General features: G+C 40.8%; 1 protein-coding gene across 2 annotated transcripts in view; it reads right to left on the bottom strand.

Moving 5' to 3' along the window:
• Positions 1 to 845: 845 nt before the first annotated feature.
• tmem117 (transmembrane protein 117) overlaps positions 846 to 22,940 on the bottom strand; it is a 50,369-nt gene continuing 28,274 nt past the window's right edge. For both annotated transcript variants that reach the window (XM_006782521.3, XM_035916074.2), the window contains exons 4-8: positions 16,820 to 16,919; positions 11,557 to 11,654; positions 9,789 to 9,948; positions 4,610 to 4,739; positions 846 to 3,614 (exon numbers count right to left, since the gene is read on the bottom strand). In XM_006782521.3, coding sequence (XP_006782584.1) covers positions 2,953 to 3,614; positions 4,610 to 4,739; positions 9,789 to 9,948; positions 11,557 to 11,654; positions 16,820 to 16,919 — 1,150 coding nt within the window. In that variant the 3' untranslated portion in view covers positions 846 to 2,952. The remainder of the gene's footprint in view (positions 3,615 to 4,609; positions 4,740 to 9,788; positions 9,949 to 11,556; positions 11,655 to 16,819; positions 16,920 to 22,940) is intronic.

Genomic DNA, 22,940 nt, shown 5'->3' with positions numbered 1-22,940 from the left:
ATCCTGGTGTTTATGTCTACCATGCATGTCATATAAATTTAGCAAATTCGCACAGTAACATTTACAGATTAACACTAAACGCACAGTGGGCGACTGGCTCTCGTTCACTCTATAAATGTGATCCCTAACATTTGTAGGATTCTTTCAGTGTCTTTAGAAAATTTCGCAACATTCCTTTCAAAATTTCCACTTGAATCCAGCGTGGCTCTGATCATCCGGCACTGCCATCCAGAGCCAAGCGGCGTGCATAATTCTCTGTAACAAAGCACCTTTTTTTCTTCTTCTTTAATATATTATCAATCATCTCAAGGCCCTTCAGATTTTTCTCTCAACCTCATTGGAGGAGTCCCAACACCACACTGGGAACCAATTCTGTCGGCAGTGAGTTCAGTTTTCATCCCTCAGACATTTTCGATCCAATCTATAACTCATTTACACGTAGACATGTTCTATAAACAAATCCCGCCGGGGAACAAAACAAGTAACAAATTCAAATTGTTTCCCACTGGCATAAATCAAACAACGGACAGGCTCAGAGGAGAACTCATGCTAATCTGAGCTGGGTGCTATGTGTATGCAGGCTACGTATTCGAGTGTCCTTGTGAAGAGATAGTATCATTATTTCTCCTGTTGCCCACATTAATTGGGTCAGCAGATGCAAGAAGCTTGACCTGCACTGTTGCTTGGCAACTATACTTCCCAAGCATATAGAAAAACTGAAAAGCAGAACTTATTTCACCCTTGTGAGTTACTTATCGAGATCAGCAACCTTGTTCAAAAAGAATTAAGGAGTTGGAAAGTGGTCAAGCGATACAGAATGTAAAAAATGTATTAATTTATTGGTAGCACAAGGTTCAACAGTAGTACAGTACACTGCGGAAACACTTAACAATCTCCTCTGCTTCAAAAAACAGAGAGGAACTTGTAGGAATTGTCAGTTATGCAGCACAACACAATGAAAACAGTCCGAACAAGACAAAGGCCTCACTTTTAACCCAAACAATTACAGCTGCATTCCAAACATATTAGAGCCCCTTCATGTCCAAAGAGGTTCTGCCCTTTGGTAAAACACTAATATCTAATGTCTTCACAGAGCTTTAATGTATAAAAGGATAATTACTAAACCAAGAGCTGCAAACCAATTATGCTGAATAAATTGACCTCTTCACAGAATGGCCTTTGTTGAAAAGAAGTGTAGCAGCAAACACCTACACACTTCACAAGTGTCTGCGCGCGCACGCACACACACGCACACACACACACACACACACACACACACACGGACTGTTAAGTATAAAACATCATGTACAGACACAAGTGGACATCTCTCTCTCGCTCTGCTTCCAGTTCACACACACAAAAACACAAATGCAGGAAACTCCACTGTATAATGTTCAACCAGAATAGGACCTCAACCTTAAATAAAAGACATTTTAATTGTTTTTGTCATTTCAAAAATTAAAGATAAAAAAAATTAAACGATAATCCATTAATGTGAATGTAATTATATTAATTTGTACTGTAGATAATAGTTTACAAAATGTAAGAAATCTGGTCATATTCTGTTACATAATGACTGCTGTACCTTTCATTGGCAAACAAAGCAGACTATTTGAGAAATATCATATAGACATATGTCATAGTTTCTTATTTCTGCAGCCACAGTGTAATATTGTGCATTATACATCAATGCAGAGTACAACAAGAGCACATGCTATCTTGCGTTGTCTCAGTGCGTACATGTCTTTGTCTCAAATCATCACATTTTCTTGCAATTATGTTCAAAATACTGCATGATTGAGCATCTTTGGTCAAAAGCATGAGCAAGTTCATTATATAATTAACAGCAAACTTAATTTAGATGGTTATTTTATTGTATAAAAAAACAAAAAAGAACATGTTTTTGGACCAAACGCCTCCCAAACTTAGACGTACAAACACTTTTACACATTAAAGCCAGTTTAAGCTTAAATGCTGCAGCTTTTAGTTATGTTTGAAATGAGGGTATCTTTTACAGTAGGATAATGCACCTTTTCTTTCATGCAATAAAACAGGAAACAAAATCTGCTTTTACAACCATTAGCTTTACATAAAGAAGCCCTGAGCTTTGGAGAAGTCACCACTGCGCTTCAATGGTTTACATTTATGTTTATGCCAAGGGCAAAAACCACCTTTTCTCCCTCTGTTGGTATTCAGTAAAGGTGCAGCAGCCGCATAAGCAATCATGAGGTGGCTTGCTGCTTAGCTATTTGATCTCTGCTGATTGCATTTATTATCTTTGCAACTAAAATCAAGTGAGGGTAAATGAGGAGGTCGTCACCGTACACCGATGGTCATAAACACAATTAAAACGTAGTAAGAGTGACATCGCATGAGAATAAATTAAAATGATAAAGTTTTAGGATCAAATGAGGTAACATGATGTCGGTATGATAAGAGCATACAGTATGTCAGACATTAGTAAAGCAGATCCGGATGGTCACACAGGCTGTTTAGAATATGCTTTGCGCATCTGAATATATGAAATATCAAGGCACTGCTGTAGTTATAACACTGTTTTGAAACAATAAAACTCCACTAACCGAAGGTCACATCTGTAGAAATAGTTCTCTGTTACAGGCACCCGTTAGTGTACCTTGACAAAATTGAATTAGGAAAATGTAAAATCCAAGGTAGCACCTGGTCAGTTGAGGTTTTGCAATGAATCTGCTATGTATCAGAATTGGTGCCATTTAAAGACTTTTAAAATGCTTTTGGTACAAAAATATATTAATATGACTGGAACAGCCATCAAGGTTAGGCTAGGTAAATAACACTCTGTCCTTCACTTGAAGAACTGTGTTAAAGATCCTCCTCTGACACCTCGTGCTGTCCTGAATAAACATGCTCGAGTTGTTTACCATTGATCATGTTGGTTCCAACCTGTCTGCAAAGTTTCAGAGGTTCGTCAAGTCACGGGGAGAATTTGTGAACATCGAAAGAGACTGCCGGTTCATCCTGCTCCGTGCTGTCGATCACAATGCTCGGATGTGTCTCTTGGGTTTCCATGGAAATCGTAGAGTTCGTAGAGGGTGTCGCTCCAAAGTGCGGCCCATCCACCGACAGAAGCATCGGCGTTCCTGATCGTTTGAGGCTATCGGTCATAGTGACATGCGTCTCCTCTGGTGTCGCGCCCATCTCCTTGCTGTACTCGGATGGCGACTTCCTCTTTATCCTCTCGTAAGTCTTGTCTGGATTCTCTGTGAAGGTCTCACTGTCCTGAAATCGACCAAACAGCCAGATAAAAAACCCAAAGAGTACAAACGCCACTAGGCTCGGAATAAAGGCCAGGCATTTCACATCCAAGCTGGCTCCAATGTAGCGGCTGTGGAGGAACATGTCCCGCTCCACGTAGGTTAAGTTGGTCCTAGGGTCAACGTTGGTGGAGCGCCACTCGTAGGTGAGTGTGCTGTGATTGAAGTCCTTGAGGGTTTCTGGCTCCTCCACTGTGAAGATCTTCTCACCAGGCCCAACATACTGCCCATATTCATAGGGCTTATAGAAGATCTGGTTCTTCCACATGTTAAGGTCCAAAATCAGCACGAGGAAGATGATACCATAGTTGAACCACTTACCTGCAATGAGAATTGCAACTTGGATTAGACCAGGCTTATATTTGAAAACTAAGTAGCATGCATGCACTGTAAAGATGATTTAAAGCATCCTCAACAATGTACCACACAAGCCTCCTCCAAACATGGCTAAGAGGGCAGAGTCCCATAGATGGATATGCTGTCACATTCATTTATCAGAAATTCCTCTCATTTTGCATGCAGATAGAGGTGGCAGCTCCTCCACGGTATCTCCTAACAAGATCACTATATTACCATGAGACAGCCCACACCACCATTGCCCAGGTTGTCTGATAGCAGGCAGATGTCGCCCCTGGTATATGTGACACTACTCCCTACCTTTCCCCAAGATATGATGCTAATAAGCTTTCAGTTAAACCAATCACGCCGCACCGGAGCCATTTCCATAATGCTTAATGGATATGCAATGCATTAAGGTTAACAACCTTCTGCGAACCACTGAGCCTTTGAACAGTTTAACATTTAGCTCAGGAACACTGGTTCGCCTCCCCTTGATAGTCATGACAGGCCGTGTTCATGTGGCAGAACCAAATAGAGAAACCAGTAGGACGGTTTTAAATGGGAAATACACTCATTTGCAGAGAACATTAAAGAGGCCGAGATGCGAGAGATGATGAGGGAAGCATCTCGCACATCAGGGAGGAACGCGAGGAACAGGAAACACAATCGAAGCGGCGTTGGCACCTGCTTTCCACAGAAACTACACATGTATTATAAATGGTTGCTTGTGGTTTAACCAACAAACATTTTCCCAAAGAAAGAAAGGAGTGGAAAAGTAGAGCAGCCACAGCACTTTTTTTTAAGTATTCACAATTCAAAAATAGGGCAAAGTTATGTCTCCCTCATGGACATTTTCATTTCTTTCTGCTGCCTAATCCATTTCCAACAGCTGTAAAAAAAAAAAAAAAAGAGGTTCTCATTAAAAAAACAATGAAATAACCCCGTTCTTTGTCCGGAGGACCTGTATCTGAGTGTACCTGTGATATGAATGTGGTACTCCTCTTTAAAGATGCGCTTGCAGACAGGAAGCTTAACCTTCACATGTGTTGTAGACATTCCTGGTAGATTCATATCCAGGTCACCCATGAAGTGAGGGAACTCCCAGTCCTAAAACACACACAAATACAACAGGTTTTGAAAATTTAGCTCGCAATTGTGATGCTGCCACCCATCTGAATACACTGACGTGACTAATGTCAGCTCTGCATCGTAGTTTATTGGATGCTGAACACTTCACCGAAGGCTTCAATATTAGCTAATATTGAGACTCAGTGGAGTCTCTTCATAAACTGACTGGAGGTTAAACGTGGTGCCAGCCTGTGGAGACGGCAGACGAGTCTGTGTGTTTACACGCATGTGGTGTGTACTCATGTGCCTGTGCACGTGGGATTTCAACACATTAAAAAAAATAAAAATCAGCTGCCTGATGTTGAGCAGGCAGCTCAACATCAGCATCTTCTTCTGCCCCCATGGTGTCACTTTTCTTTTTTGCAAATATGTAGTTTTATTGGGTGGCTAGTAGGTTTTTAATGAAACTATTTACTATTCATACACAAAACATTATTCATTTATTAGGTGAAAAAATTTTTTTTTTTATTATAGTCTCATTTTTTTTGAAAATGGAAAATTGGCAGTTCTACAGAGTCCTACAGCTTTGCATTTTTAAACCAGTGAAGTACTGAAGAATTTTTTTAGATTAGATTTTTTTTTATTATTCAAAATGTAACTGAATTCTAATTAATAAACAATATACACTCATCAGCCACTTTATTAGGTGCACACTGCTAGAGCTGGGTTAGACCTCTTTTGCCTTCATTAGTTCTTCATGGCATAGATTTAACAAGGTGCTGGAAAGACTCCTTGGAGATTTTGGTCCGTATTAACATGACAACTTGAGCAGCTGTCAAATCTGTTACACCTGCGGATTTGAAAACCGCACATCGGTGATGCAAATCTCCCATTCCTATCCCAAAGGTATTCAGTTGGATTGAGATACAGCGATTGTGGAAGCCATTTAAGTGCACTGAATTCACCGTCATGTTTAAGGCTACGTTCACACTGCAGGTCTTAATGCTCAATTCTGATTTTTGGATCAAATCCGATTTTTTTGTCTAGTTGTTCACACTACAGATAAAATGTGTCAGCAAACGCGCTCTAGTGTGAACCCTCAAAGTCACACACAACGTGCTCTGTTTAGACCCAGACCAAACAGTATTGTTTGACTGATGGCCCTTAATATAATGACACTTTTTGGACTTTACGTTTCCCAATTTTGCTTTAAGTTGTAAAGTTATTTTGCTATTTACATATGGCCTAATAATTATCCTTATTGCTGTTTTAGAGAGGAGCGGTGCTTCAAAGGAAAGTTGCAGATTTCTGTCAGAATCTGCAGATTATACAGTACAAATAAAATCCAACGTTGTCTTCCCAACAGTTTCACTAACATCTACACCGGATGGCCAGGAAGCGTTCGCGATGTCTTCTCCGGTGCTGATAATTGCCGTCTGTCTTGTGTCAGTGACGTAAAAAACGGATTTAATGCGACATGACCATTCAAACAGCAGTCGCTTTCTAAAACATCGGATATGTATCGGATTCAGTACCACATACGAAAGTGACCCAGATCGGATTTGTGCTGTTCACATGATCGGATATGGGTCGCATAGGATCAAAAAAGTCGGATTTGATGCGCTTTCGCCTGCAGTGTGAACGTAGCCCAAGAAACCAGTTTGAAATGATTCATGTGTTACCCTGGTGCCATCAGGGTAACACATCTGTGTACAGTGTACCCATCTGATCAGCCATCAGATGGGTACACTGTTATCATGAATTGGTGGATATGGTCAGCAACAATACAGCTAGGCTTTGGCATAAAAATGATGCTCAACTGGAACTAAGGGGCTGAGTCCATCCATCCATCTTCTGCCACTTATCTAGGTTAAGGGGGCAACCTCAGACTTCCTACCTCTTCCAGCTCACCTGGGTGGACACCAGGTTGTTCCCAAGCCAGCCAAGACATAATCTCTCCAGCAAATCCAGAGACCTCCTCCCAGTTGGAGCCTGAAACACCTTTGAGGTGTCCAGGAGGCATCAGATGCCCAAACCCCCTCAGCTGGCTCCTTTCCCTCCTTGAATTATCAGGGAGTCCTAAAACTCCTTGATAATTCAAGGAGGGGGTTTGTATGTTTCAGCAATCCCAGGAGCTTTTATGTCAGAGGAAAATTTTCCCTGCTAAAGTCTCCTAGATACAAGGCAAGAAGACATTTAGGATCGCCTTCTGATCAATCTATCCTAATGCTGAAGAATCAGGACCAGGCAATATTTTTCCAATTTTAGTGAGCCTGTGTGAACTGCAGCCTCAGTTTCCTATTCTTAGCTGACAGGATTGGCTCCCGATCCGATCTTCTGCTGCTAGAGACCGTCTGCTTGAAGAACATATTGTGCATTCAAAGAGGCTCTTCTGCTCATCTTGGTCATAACTAGTGGTTATTTGAATTACTGTTGCCTTCCTGACAGCTCAGAGCATTTGTCGCTCAGTGGATAGTTTCTGTATTTTGGATCATTCCATGTAAACCCTAGAGATGATTGTGGGAAAATCCCAGTAGATCACCAATTTGCAGGCCACCACCATCTGGCACAAACAGCCACACAACATTCAAAGTCTTTTAAAATCCCCTTTCTTCCCCATTTTGATTCTGGCTTTAAACTTCATCTTGACCATGTCTACATACCTGAACGCAGTAGGCTTCTGCCAACCATTGAACAAGTGTCCCTAATAAAGTGGGCAGTGAGCAAAAATTTGCTTTTGTTATCAAAAAATTCAAGATCAAGTGATTTTTTTAAAAAAGTAAAATCTAACTTAACAGTGAATACAGAGCCTTAAATTGTTACTGTCTGCTGCTCTGCTGCTGGAGACAATTCCTACTGTATGTCCGTGTTACGACACCATTTTAAAACGTATTTAAATATTTCTTTAATGAGTTACTTAAGATTATGAAAAGCATGGAATTAAAATGATTATAAACACAGATGAAACTAACGAAAGTCACACAGAGAGACAGAGAGAGAAAAATGTTATGAAACAGTTTCTTTCTGCTGAGCTGACTTAATTATTTTGCAAATTAGCTTTTGTCATCACTATTAGAGGGGAAAAAAACAAGGCACACATAATTTCAGATTAGCTCCATTTCCATTTGATTCTGTTATTTGCACAGAGCTTCTTGCTCTGCGTGAAATTAACACATCTGAATTCACTACGTCCTCATGTGATCCAAGGTCTCCTGTGCCAATATCTATGAACAGAACAGCAAAACAATTTGACGAGAGCCCCTTGGATATTAATTAAGTCCTCCACTTTGCTTCCGTAGCTGCTGTATCTGTTGCCGTAGCACTTGCAGGCATGGCATTTAAACATTCCTACCACAAAATAATGAGCCTCTACAACAAATACAGGGAGAGTAAACTGGCAGGGTGTATCAACATCTTTCACATATGTAAATATGTATATGCAGAAATCTGACATTTGGTTGCCAAAGAAAACCCAAAACAGCAAAAAGCCAAAATTATATAAAAAATAATAATAATAAAAAAGAAGATAAAACCCTGCTCGGAGGCAAATCCAGACAGGTCATTAATTGGAGCATTAATTAGCTTGAGAACAAAATCACCCATCTTTTCTCATGGAGGCGTGAGATTAACTATGGCACAGATCCAGGATAGAGGCGAATGAAGCTGTTGGGAGGGCTGCGGCGGATGAATTTTTACTGACCGAAGGAATGTAGTGACGGCCGCCGGTGCGAGAGCCCTGTAAAGGCACAAGCTAACGTGACTCATAAATAATTGCAGTAAATGTGCTTGCTGTACACCGCGCAGAAAATGAGCGGAGGCCTGTCGTAAACAAATCACTGCGAGCCGGGAATGATAAACAGCCAAGTTACAGTGAGTGAGCGTGAGCGAGAGAGTCGAGGGTCCAGAAACGGAGATGTCAAACACATTGTCCGGGAGTCGGTCAAGCAAGGCGAAAAAGCTGGCCTCAGCGAGACGCGAGGATGTTTGGGAGGAAACGCTTGCGCAGTGTAAGATCAGCTACTGCTTTAAATCTGCATAATCACAATAATTGTGAGGAAAAGACCACAGCGTGAAGTAATTACTGGCTTGAGCAGCAAAAAGCCCTTCTTAAAATAATGAACTGTTTCAATAAATAAGTCTAGAAATCACTTTTAGTGTTAGTTGTTCTAATACACAATACCAAGGGAATAATAATGGCGTCGGTGCCAGGATTCTGTGGAGTGAGGTATTTATAACACTGAAAGATGTCCTCCCATACATTTGCTGGCTCCTTATAATTACCATAATAAACAGAGTGGAAATATATGTTTAGGGGATACCAGATATTGGTATTGTAGCACGTCCTCTAATACCTGCTAACGAGCTCCAGTGAAATATGTTCATTAAACATTGGGAAGCGCTTTGCTGAATTAGGCTCAAGAAGCTCTGAGCAAACAGATGATTGGCCTGTGGTTCAGGCGCATGGTTAGCAGTGTGGGGGAAAAACACAAATCTCACAATCTTTCTCCTAAGCACACAGTATGTGTTTTTGGGTTTTTTTTTCCCAGACAAGTACATTTGCATATTCATGAGTGACTGACACAGCCTTTATTGATGTTCACTCTCCTGTGAGAGAGAGAAGACATTGGATTGGGGGCGGTGGGGGAGGTGGGGACTCCAATCTTGTGAGTCATCATTAAACAAAATAAACTCGTCTCTAGGCTCATAGGGAGGTCTGGGAAACATGATGAAGATGGTAAAAGAGATTTTTTTAAAAAGTCAATAATTTATATTTAACACCACACCACACCTCTCTGCATAAAACATGAATATACACATACAACTCGTTTGTATCTTTGTATATAAACAGATATACGTGTGTTTGTGTGTGTGTATAAGTTTGTGTCCGTGCCAGCTGAGAGGGATCAACCGCCCTCGCACTGCTTTGTGCCGCAGTGCCCCATTGATGAATAGGAAGGAAAAAGGGGGAGGCAGAGGACCTGGCAAGGTAGGTAATAGAGTAAGCCAAGAGACATCCCAGCTTGCTTCTTTTTCTTTCTTTCTTTCTTTCTCTCCCCCCCTTAAATTGGCCCCATGGGGGTGATCTACCTGCATAACAATGAGAAGGTCAAAGACCAAGATGAAGGAAGCTAGGAAGGCTCTGGAGACCTCATCACTGGGCAGGAAGCCTCGGTTCAGGTTGTCCCAGCTGATCCAGTCGGTACTGATGACCAGAACCACTACTGATGTCAGAGAGATGAGTACTGTCCTGCAGCACAGGAGAGAAGAGGAGCATGATAACAAGCATTAAACTTGAGGGAAAAAAAGACCATTTAAATATTATTTCTAAATTTCAGCCTAGATAGGTGCACAGTTAGCATCACATATCTCAGAAGACAAACAACAGGTACGACAGCTACAAGAGAAGATAAATCTCGCACTGTTCGGTCTCTCTTCATGGACTCAATAATGCATTGAACCACACACTTTTACCAAGATTTGACAAATAGCGTGAGTTTCCAGGAAGATGAATGTGCATAGACAATAACTGTGTCTGTTTGTGGATGCAGAGACAATGTAATTCAAAACTCTACTGCATACATATTTCCATGCATTTACATATTTAACATGAGCCAAAATATCACTTACCTAGAGAGGGCTTTTTGGGGTTTTTTTTGCATTCTTTAACACTTGCCGCATTTCGTTCATGTCACACTGGGATTACTCTGCATTCAGTGTTTACTGAAAAATTTCTCAGCCATGTGAAGAGAGGCAATGTGACTTAGTATTATTCTCCACTGTGTATTTTGTCTCAATGTCACCCAGCGATTATTGTGCAGTTGTGTGCATTCTCACACCACACATCGGTTGGCTGCATTGCAGATAGTGACTGCCAGCTCATATCCCATTTCAGCTGTTTGAGAGATAAATTTTGAGGGGTTTTATTATTCCACAAGCGGCATTCCCTTCCCTCAGCACGGACGACTTTTGGCGCTGTCCTTTACAATTTGCAACGGCCCTTCAGCACATATTGACAAGACATATCCAGCGACGCATTTATCAATCACATTTCAAGCGCTGAATTTCAAACGATAGCTCATCAAATCTGGCATTGATTGTGACACGGAAAGCTGAGGCATCCATCAATATAATGAAGGGCTGCAGAAAAGTCGCCAAACAGTTCGTCCGCCTGCATTCTAATCGCAGGTGAATCAATTCGGCGAAAGGGAAATGTTAAAACGCTGCGGCCAAATTCGCTTTGAAGTTTGAGATGTCTCGAGCTCTCTGTGTTCCTATTAACTAAATGTCAGACCTGTTTCATTTTTTTTCACTTTTTTACAATGACCCCGAGATGAACCACTGCAGAAGCTTTTACGTGACATATCTGACACGCTATGTCAAACTATCTGACAGCACCAAAGGACTTTTGTGAATGAATGCCGCTGGGACTGTGCAGCGGTGGTGTAGTGCATCTAAACAGGGAGTGGTTCTACTTGTCTGTTGAGTAATGTGCGTATCAGACATGGTTTGCAGCATTTGTTTAGCACTTATTTCAGGGTCACAGCTTGTGGTATGAGTAAGTAAAAGCCGGGGCTATGGTTTGCCTGGAGACCTCGCTGTGTCCATTGATTTTCAGCCTGTTCTTCTAATTAAAGGTGCTGACACTGAGTGAGGAATGATTAACATGGCTATTGACTGTGTGTAACCCTGCAACGCGCTGAACAGATCACATAACACGCACACATGCATGTACACACTCCTATAGAGCATTACAGGAAGACATACGCTTGAGGAAATATTGATATCTTATGTGCATGCAGGTAAAGAAAACCACAGTCTAACAGACATTCTATTTCAGTGTAAGAAAATGACATACCAGAACAGGACGATCCTGTTGTTGCCTTGTTTCCAGAACCTTCTGGCAGCTTTACCCCAATCTGGGTAGTGCTGATCCTGGAGCATCATGTCTGTCACCTGTAGAAAGTAAAATAATGTATAAAATACTTGTAACTTGGAGTTCTCTGTGTGGGTTGGGGGAGAGTTGTTACCCTAACTGAGGAAGTTCAAGTGTCTTGAAATCTAGTTCACAAGTTACGGGCAGCTGACGCATGAGATTGACCTGTGCATTGGCGCATTGCCCGCAGTAATGCAGGCACTCGGCCCTCTTCTCACCGCAGCGGTGAAAACAGGGCTGAGCCAGAAGCTTTTGATTCACCAGTCCATCTACATTCCTACCCTCACACCAACTCTGGATGGTGACCGGAGGAACAAGGTCAGGGATAAAAGTGACATAAATTTCCTCTGTAAAATGGCTCAGCTCAGGTTTACAGTGAGAATATCAGAGCAGAATCACTGCTCCTTTGCATCAAAAGGAAGCAGCTGAAGTGGTGTGGGCATCTCATCAGGATCATTCATGAATGCCTCCCTTTGGAGGAGATGCCGGGAGAGAACTGTGTGTCTCATCTAGCCTTTGAGTGCCTCTGGGTCCGCTGGGATTAAAATGGCAAACACAATGATGTCAGCATTAAAATACTTAGGCTTCTGCCACTGCAACCCAACTTCTGATAAGCAGAAGAAACTGTCTGAATGGAATTAGTGAGCAAACTGTCAAAAAAGTTACTGCATCCATCCATCTTCTTCCGCTTATCTGGGTCTGCATCATGGGGGCCTCCGTCTAAGGAAAGAAGCCCACACCTCCCTCTCCACAGCCACCTGTGAGGGACACTGGGGCATTCCCAAAGCCAGGTCTACTGAAGGGCAGGCCCATGTTGCTTCTTCAGACTACACCTGGCTGAGCCCTGTCGACTAAGACCGAACCACCAGGTGCTCTAACTGTGCCCCTCCCTAGGCCTGGCTCCATGGTTGGGCCCTGGTAACCCTGTCCCAGGCAGGGTAGTCATTTCCCATAGGTTCCCTACAGAGGAGTATGAATAGATACAGCAAATGAAATGATTTGGGCTAACCACCTTCTAGATGTAGCTGCATATGTAATGTACTAGATAGCCATAAAAGTAATATGAATCATTTCAAAGTCAAAGGGAAACTTTGACTATGTCGTCTAAATTTTTGGGTTTTACATAAATCTCTTATATCTTATTAGTGTTTTTGAAAAATATTTCTTTAGCAATCATAGATGTGTACACGTTAATATGACTCAAAAAGTGTGCTATATAAATGCCAGTCCATTTAGATAATGTTCAAGTGTTGCCATATTACGTGTGCAAACATTAAGTATTAGCATTTCTTACTTAACAGTTTTCATCTAGTGGAAATCATAATCAAACCATCTGGTTTATCAGGACATTTCAATTATACATATGCTAACTACTGTATATGCTAAACAAGTAACAATGCTGCATGCTGCTCCAGAGTTACAAACTTACAGTGAAGGACATAATACTGCCTCCTAAATATACATGTATGCGTGTACATCACTCTGTGCCCATAAATCTATCAGTTATTTGCAGACACTCCTTAACTCAACTCGTCATGTGCATAAAGGATCAATTTGTTCCTTTCCAACCTTTCCACCACCATGGGCAAGAGCAAAGAGCTGTCAAAGGACATCAGGGACGAGACTGTAGACCTGCATGAGGCTGGAATGAGATACAACACCATCAGCAAGAAGTTTTGTGAGAAGGTGACAACGGTTGGTTTGATTATTTAGAAATGAAAGATAGTGATTGATGGAACACCATCAATCGCCCTCAGTCTGGAGTTCCATGCAAGATCTTGCATCATGGGGTGAGAATGATCCTTAAAAAGGTGGTGGATCATCTCAAAACCACACAGGAGGAGCTTGTTAATAATCTGAAGGCAGTTAGCGGTTACACAGTCACCAAGAAGACTGTTGCTAACACAACACTGTGATGGATTGACATCTTGCAGTGCCTGAAGGGTCCCCCTGTTCAAGAAGGCACATGTGCAGGCCTGTCTTAAGTTTGCAGAACATTCAAACAATGCAGAGAAGGTTTGGGAGAAAGTCCTATGGTCAGATGAAACCTAATTTGCTCTATCAACTTGACCTGCTGTATTTGGAGAAAGAGAAATGCCAAGTATGACCCAAAGATTACCATCCCCACCATCAAACACAGGGGAGGACCACTATGCTTTGGGCTGACTTCACAGCATTCAGGGACCAACGGATGCAGCCATGTACCATAAAAACTTGGACAAGAACCTCCTTCCCTCAGCCAGAACACTGAGGATGTCAATGTGTCTTCCAGCATGACAATGACCTAAAACATACCACCTGGGCAACAAATGAGACTAAAGAAGAACCACATTAAAGTCATTGAGTGGCCTAACCATTCTCCACTCCTCAATAAAAAATCTATGGAGGGAGATTTGAGTTGCCAAGCAGCAGCCAAGAAACCAAAAGGATTTAGAGAGTTTCTGCAAAGAGGAGTGAGTCTAAATTCCTCCTAAGATGAGTGTCAACCTTGTGACCAACTACAGAAAGTATCTTACTCCTCTGCTGCCAACAAGGGTTTCTCAACTAAGTACTAAGTCATGGAAGGAATCAAACATTTATTTCACTCAGTGACGAGCAAATCAGTCTGTAACTTTTCTGTAATGGATTTTTTTCCTGGATTTTTGGTTAATATTCTCTCTCAATTAAAATGAAAGCACCGTAAAAATTTAAAAGAAATAAGTCTCTAACTGTGCCAACTTACAAATTTGGCAGCTGATCAAATGCTTATTTCCTTAAACTGTATGACATGTTACTCTACAGGTATACAGTTTTGAATACTGAACAGATATAAAGTTGTGAATACTGAATGATTCATACTTAATAGCACTCCATTGTTGATTTACCACTAATGACTATGTGATTACCTTGAAACATACTCGCTTCTTTCAGTAATGTTGTGCTTCCAACAGCTAGTGAAATTGTTTTTACGCTGTCATCCTTAATGTCATTAAAAGTCAATTACGGGAGATCTTCTTTGCACGGCTGCAGAGTTGTGTCAGAAAGCATAGCGTCTAAAAAATTCCTCTATATTCTTTATGTGGAGCTGCTGCAGAGGCAAGGTCAATTCGTCAATAAAGCACCTCACTGCAGATAGTGTGTTGGAGAAAGAATGTGAATCAGGGAATCGATGAGATGTTTCTGGCTTTGCACCATTTCAAAAACAGACACTTCCTGTTCACTCAACCAGTAAAGCTATACTGTAAATCTGCTATGCAGAGGAGACACAGAGGTCATCTTCAAAGTGCCTCATTGAATTAATCAAATGCAAAAAAGAAAAAGAAAAAAACTTTTTTTGATTTTGGAATCAGCACTTCGTCTTGGCCTACCTCTGCCTCCCTGATTCACCTTCTCACTCGCTTCCTTCCCTGGCTCCCTTCTGACCACACTTTTACATTTCTCTTTCCCCTTCACCTCTGTTTCTTACCGACTACCTCCCTCCTCCTCTGCCTCCTTTTCTGTCTCTCCTTCCACCCGCTCTCTTTCTCTGCAGTATGTACTGTAGAATACTAATGTGACCGGTGAGAGAGCTTGTCAAGTTGTCTCAGCTGTGTGGATGCTGGTGTCAAAGCCCGCACTCCTCCCACCACAGGTAGTCCTGTCCCGCTGGAGCTCTCCTCCTCTTTTTATTTTGATAAATGAACAGAGGTAGGTTTCTTCTACAACACACTCTGTCCCTCCCTGTGCACCTATTGTTTCCTCTGACCCTCCTTACATCAGTCGCATGTTCCTCTGAGGGTTTGATAGCAGACTGAACTGGATTAGTGTGGAAAGCTGCATTGTAAGTGTGTGCCTTGATATGGCTGAGAGGATACACCTGACCTAGAAATTAGATTTTGGTACGTGAAGAATGGCTTCATTTGTATCTTGACCTGGTTGTAAACATGATTTATTAAATTATTATGATATGAACACAGCTAAAAGTAACCATGCTTGCAGCCATGCAAGGCTTATCAGATTATTTTTTTATTTTTTTAACACTCATTGGATGAAATACTTGGTCATCGTTGCTGCTTAGAGGTTGCTGCTGTTAACCTTTTATTCTTAGCTCTGCACCGTCCGTCATTTGTCACAGATTTGTACAAAATTTTAGGAAGGCTGAGTATTTAGGCTCACAATGTTTTTGTTATATTGACCAAACTTATAGTCTGGGAAGGCCTATCAGATATATGTTACCAGAATTTTGTTTGCCTTCTTCTATGATATGAAAATGATTAAATGTTTCATATCAGATATAAGAGAAAAAAATTTCACTTTTATAAAATTATCAAAACCTATAAGCATGTTTAGTGGGTTAGTAATTCAGCATAGTGTATTTGAGCAGTGCATGACAGTCTATATTATATTAAATACTTGATGCTCATTGTTGCTGCTCAGCTAATTTATGAAGTTAGGGCTCTTTTTTATTATTAGCTCTGTACCATCAGGCAGTTGTCTCAGATACACTGTGTGGAGTGGATAAAAGAAAAAAAACCCAAACAATTATTATTTCTGCAGTTTATGACGCCCACGATACAGGCTAAAGGTCATTAGCTTAAGTACATGCTAATGTGAAATTAAATGCTAAAGCTGCCATCATAGCATGCACAGAGTTAGCAAACTAGCTACAAAGAGCAGCTACTCTAATGAAAAAGTTCTAAAATTGTTACCAGGAAAACATTTCACAATATAATGCAGATGTTTTCACAAGAATCCCAAGTTTAGCAAGACTGAGTTTTTACTTCACTTTTTTTAATACTGACTTGCTTATGCATTCGTCTATTAGATTTTTACTATTATTTTGCTAACTGTATATTGCACTTTAATGAAGCAGGCTGAACTAATTGGTTTTCTCTTCTTATATGAAAATGATTAGATCATCTTTTTTGTATCAGGTATGAGAGAAAAAAGTCATAAAATTATCAAAAAGTATTAGTATTTTAGTTATTCAGCATTTCCAATTATATTTGAACATTTTCTCAAATAAAGCTGCTATTCTTTATTAAACTGATCTACTATGTGTTGAATTTTTTTAAATTTCAACACATAGTAGTGGTGTTAGCATGAATAAGAGGTTTATTTTCAGTCATTGTGCTTTTCATAATGCAGGGTTAAAATTTGAAGGTCTGTCTTTCTTTTCATAAAAGCTGACTTATTTAATGTGGACACGGATGAGTTCAAATCTCACCATCCAGGCAGTGACAAAATCTCCCATCCATGTCCCCACAGCAGCAATCTTCATAAAACTCTCATTCCTGATGCCCATGTATTCTGTCACCATGTGAGGCCTGTAAGGAAAGAGAGCACCAGAGTGAAAAGAACATTAAAAAAAAGTAGCATAAGGGTAATAAAGGCAAGCACAAAGGAAGGTGGCAAGAGGACTGACAAAAATGAGCCAAGAGGGGGAAAGAGAGAAAATGGTCACTGGGCCTAAGTATCATGATGCTAGCTGTCAGAGTCAATCAATATCAATCTAATGCCGTGAAAACAATGAGTGATGGCTCTACCTTCCATAAAGCCCTTAGGATTGTAAACAATTTACACCAGCGCAATGGAATTTATGCAGTATCACTACTTTCATTTGGTCCCGCAGTGTTTGGCAAATTATCCATTTGTCTGGCAAATTTGCCTCATGTCTAGCTGAGTGAGCTCAGTTAACATGTGTGGCAGCACAGAAGCAAAACACATACTAGGCCAAGGCACGCCATTAGAGAAGCAATCTCACATGCAATAGCATCTGATAAGAAATGACATGCTTTCTTTGGAGTCCTTGTTACACCTTCATTTCTGTACAGTAGGAGAAGATGAGAAGCTTTTGTTCAGTGCTGCAAACCCACCCACCAACCCAACACGCTCGCACACCACATCACTACATTTTCTTCAGGTAATGGCTCAGGGAGGCAGGAAAAGTGGGTCAGTCGCCTCGTATATGGGACTTGCAAGGGAGAGGAGGAGGAGAACAGAGGGGAGCGAGGAGGCCTGTTTGATCTCCTGGCAGGCAGTTGTCTTAGAAACTGAGCAGGTGGGCACCCATCACCTCCCCCTGCAGCCTCCTCTCACCCCCGAGAGGTCACACTCATGAATATAATAGATGGCAGTGGATAGGGCTCTGGCTGTGCTTTCAAGGGGTCGTATTTGAAGTCAATGGTTCAATTTCTCTTTGTTTTCTCCAGTTATTTTCTGGCCACATGAAAGCACCAATGAAAATATTTTCTATAGCGCTGAAGCTTTGGAAAAAGAAAAAAAAAAATCTAGTAGTTTATTTCAGTGCATGTTTCGCCATAATGCTTCATTTTCATGTTCACTTTGTAAATGAGCTGTTGTCACACAAGTCGAAACAATCGGACGAAAAGCCGCAGAAGGCAAGCCATTCAAGATATTACGGGTAGGAATTAGTTTTAATTAAAGCTAATTGCTCATGCTTTTCAGGCTATGGGGGTGCAGATCTAAAGCACAATACAGGTTCATAGGCAATACAAAGCAATTATGATTAATTGTAATGCACTAGGGACCCAAATGCCAACCGTTCTTAACTACCTGCTTACTCCAACTATGCATGACATATCCTTCCCTGGAACGAAGCAGCATAAATCATAAGTTATCAATGCAGCATGCATTTAACGGATTTGACAGGATTTTATTGACGAAAATGTGCAGCATTGCAGGTGACGTATTGCTTCACTTAAGGCCGCAAATAAAACGGCCTTGATTGGAATGGCGATTTATATCTGCATTAACTCGGTTAGACATTCAGTGGCTTGGCGCGGCTCCAGTTGCCAAGGAGATCCCATTGGGAGTCATTTGCCCGCAGCGAAATTCTAATCGATACTTCTGGAAATGCTGTCTGGCACTACATGGTAGGTTTTAAATCTAAAAAACTACCCTGCTGCCAACCCCTGCCCTTCTCACATATTTAATTGAGCAAATGTTACCCCTGCACTGAAGTAGGGTTTTTTTTTTCCTTTTCTTGCAGAGCACCTATGATGAGTTTGGGGACTCTTCGCACTGCATGATCAGAGGCAGAACTCTCTGACTTATTCATGCTGACTGAAAATTTAATGGCCTTTAGAGCCGGATGACCTAATGAGAGAATTCAGTGTAGTGGAACATCAGTACAGTAGCACCATGAATAATCAGCCCTAAAATGGCTCCCGTGGCTTAATCGCAGAGCCAGTTGCAATGTCAGTGCCAGCACGGCCGGCTCAGCCAGCTTTGACCCTCCGAGGAATGTTATCAGGTTTCCCACACTTGTTCAGACATAATATTCAAGGACATTTCAATGCCTTTCTATCTTGTCTTGTCCCATCGCATGCAAGAAATTACAATTTTGTGCTACAGAGGGTAAAGACTTACAAAGTTTGAGGAGTTTGGGTGTTACCCCTGTTTGACTTTAACCAGACCATTTCAACTGTTGCACTAGTGCTGCCATCTGCAAAATATTTCGTTCCCCCCCTTTGGTTTCAAGAAATCTCACTTTTTTTACTTATTCAAGTCTCTAGAGATACCTTTCTGGGTTTAGCTGTCCCTGTCACTCAAGTTCACATCACATTATTTATGTTCTATTATGTGCTTAGATTTTTACTTACTTTCCTTTTTAATTTTTTTTTTTACACTGATAATTCAAATCAATTTGACTTATATAGCACCATTTCATATCAACAGACACATCAAAGTGCTTTCTGTTGTAAGTTAAAGACCCCACAATAGTAGATAAGAATATTATAAACCACAACAATCACATGACCCCCTATGATCAAAGACTTGGCAACTGTGGGAAGGAAAAACTACCTTTTAACAGGAAGAATCCTCCAGGACAGCAGTCCCCAACCCCCGGACCGGTCGTTGTCATGGTACCGGGCTGCGAGAGCTGAGGCTCGGGTGTGAAATTCACAGTTTTCAACGTTATTTTTTTAATTGTTTTTATCTTTAACTCGGTTTCCCTGAGTCTTTTCCCGTGTGTGATGAATAAATCTTCTTTTTCTTTGGTACCGGTTCTGGTTTTATTGTGTTGTATTTATCTGCGACACCTTAAAGGCTGGTCCGTGAAAATATTGGGGTTGGGGACTGCTGCTCCAGGAGATCAAGGCTTTATGGGTTTGGGGTAAGAGCATCAATTTATCATCTTTTGGGTTAAATTTTTGACTTTTGTCAAAGTAATGCTGGCAGCCAGATTTTTCTTTGCCATTAGCCTGTGTTAATTTGTTTATTTACATTTCAATTAAACACTGCTAAGCAAGTATTTAAATATTTTTTACTTTCAGTTCAGATGCTGTGGCCTCATCTAGGGAGTGATAACATCTATAGCAAGTCATAGTGCAGTTTTTTGAATTATAATGTCCAGTTAGAATTTCCCAGGGCCTTCGGTTATTTGCCATTTCATTATATTAGCACACGAACATTATTAAAATCATTATGTATCGCCCAAGCCAGAGGTACGTGTTTTCCCAAGATAATGCTTCGGAACCTCCTTTTAGAACTGTGGCCACATAAAACCACACGAATGTGCCACGTAACGAGACTCTCAGGAATAGTGTGGCTCTGTGCAGGGGTTTTAAATATGTATACCAATAAAAGTCTTTCCTCTACTTTTATGGCTTTTCCATTTCATCGGCAATCTGCAATGCAGCATTGTGCCCAACCCTCACACCGTGCACAGTCTTCCTTGATATATTTAATTTAAAAAAAGGTTTATGATTTAATTTTATTTTAATCAAATATGCCAAGTGAGAGCAGCTATGATGGTTAAGGGTATAAAACAGCATGCTGAGAGAGCTTTCACTACTCTGAGTCATCACATGCCCTCAATTTCTATTAATTTTTTCAACGTCCACTTGGACGTATACATAAGCCCTCACACTGGCTTTTGTAAACTTGTTTTCTCTTTTGGACAGGCAGTGATTTAGTGACTGTAACAACCGAGTGACCTCTTCTGCCCCGTAAAGACTGGACTCCCTCAGAACATTAAATTGCGACCTTGGCTGGCTCCACATTAAAATGCATTGCCTGTCTCCTCCTTCTGCACTACAGTACACAAGGCTGTATTTACAGTATACAACAGTGAGCAGCAGTGGTTACCAGGAAGCATAAAGCTGTCAATATTGACTCTCTTCACTATCACTACACCGTCTCCCAAGGCAACTTAAAATCTCAATCTCAATTTGTCACTCACCCATTGTATTAAACTGGCTGAAGATTGAGTCCTATAGTCTTTGCCATTCCCTTGGCTCAAGATTGGGAGTAAATATCAGTGAGCCATATCATAGACAGTATCTGGCTCTTCTACTCATCAGTTTTCTATTAGGACAGAAGAGTCCACAACTAGATGCATGTGTACTTTACCACCAAATGCATTTACAGGCACTTCAAAGTCTTAACAATAAAACATAAAATTTCTAAACGACACGTTTAAACATTTAATGTACATGAGGGACATTTGGTTAAAAGCAAATGACAAAAGGTGCTACAGACTTTACGCAGGGTTCTTTCTTTAACTTCTTTATTTCTCATGTGATGATTTCCCAGTGACATTGACAGCTCTTTGTGGATTTGTCACTAATCCCAAGCCTTTGCCACTAACGTCGACACAAACAAAGTGGCCTTATTCACAGTACCATAACAAATACAAGAGCAGGAATCCCAGTTTATTTTTAAATTTAAGATTTTCAGGCTGATTGTACTGTGCAGTCATAAAGTTGATATTCTGTGTTTGGACAACCTTTTTTTTGTTCTTCATCAGTGACAATATTTAGATTTTTAAGTTCATAAATGTTCATAAATCAAAGGTAGATCCATCTTAGTTCAACTTAAGGGCACATCTGAAATCAACAAAGGTAGTGAAAAACATTCAGAAAACCCTGTATAGATGTAAACCTAAAGATTTTGCTTAGTATTGTTTTATTCTGTGCTATGTGTGGCATTTGGAAATGCCAGGGAATGTTTTATGAATTGCTTTTATTGAAAAATTGACCAAAAATGTAATAGCAACACAGCACGTAAAGTTTTATGTTGTTGTTGGTTTTTTTTGTTTTGTACCAATCGACCGACCAGGCAAAGGAATCTGCCGATTTCCAGTATTCCCAGCCCATAATGGTGACCGGCCAGTCACTCTCACATATGTCCGATTATGCCCCAGTTCATTTCATGAATGCACAACAGAGCCTGATAATTCCGTGGGCCTGATACAATGGCTGGTTTTAGCTATTTGCCAATATATTGGTACTGAAATAAATAAATTAACATTTTAAAAGTAAAGAACAGACAAGAGAAACACCCTTTTATTGCGTTATGAGTAATGATGTGGCATAGTTTGTTTACCAGAAAGCGACACATGTTTGGATCACCACAAACAAAGCAACCATCTGATCATGGCAGCGTCTGCCAGAGCGTATTGTTTTTGTGACAATAAAACAAGATTATTTTTAAGCAGCGTTGTTATATTATGTCAGTAAGGACTCATAAATACCTAAACATAACAAATGTTAGGGAAATCTATTCTGTGTCACCCTGTTTTGTGGGTCTCGAAGAAAAAAAAAATATCAGCCAATGTCAGATTTTTAAATGACCACATCCATATCAGTCTTGAGTACATAAAAGAAAGCAACTGGACTTTTTTACATTAGTAAAGATGCTTTCAGTTCTAAAACAACTGACAGAGCCTCAGATATTTGAGACCTAGTGGGGACTGCCCCCTTGGTGGTGGTGGTCCTGACGGTTGTCAACCCCCTATTGATCGTGTGAATCGCTACATGACCCAAGGTACGAATAAAGTCGTGATCATTACTGTCACCGGGCCCAAGGTGTGGAACCTCTGCAAGACATCCCCCCTGACCTCCCATCACGTGAGCTATTGAGATCGCCTGAGGCAAGGTGAGAGCGGGGGGTTTAGACACCTGGGAAGGGATCTCAGGACTGCATTGTAGGTGGCTGACAGCTGATGTTGTAAAGCACCACCTCTGTTCAACAATGCTCGTTTGCAGTGGATTCAGATGACCTCTAAGTCTTGATCTGTCTTCTAGGTCCAAAATGAGAACATTGGCTTCCTCTAAAAAGAGTCCTTTCTCCTTTAAATGCAAGGGTGCAGCTGAGTCGTGTACTGTTGAGGTGTGGAGTGGCTGTTTCATTCATAATCAGTGGACCTCATGTCTTAGTACAATTTCCTTACCCACCTTTCATTTACGTATATCTACATATTACACTTCTAGATATCTACATACCTAAATCATCTACATATTACAGTACATGTCTGTCTGTACTATAATATAAATAATACAACTATAGTTCCCAGCTGGCACACACCTCTTTAAAACTGT

The sequence above is a fragment of the Neolamprologus brichardi genome, chromosome 7 (genome assembly GCF_056152115.1).
Source record: "Neolamprologus brichardi isolate AB-2024 chromosome 7, ASM5615211v1, whole genome shotgun sequence".
NCBI lineage: Eukaryota > Metazoa > Chordata > Actinopteri > Cichliformes > Cichlidae > Neolamprologus > Neolamprologus brichardi.
This window is presented reverse-complemented; position numbering and strand designations above follow the sequence as displayed.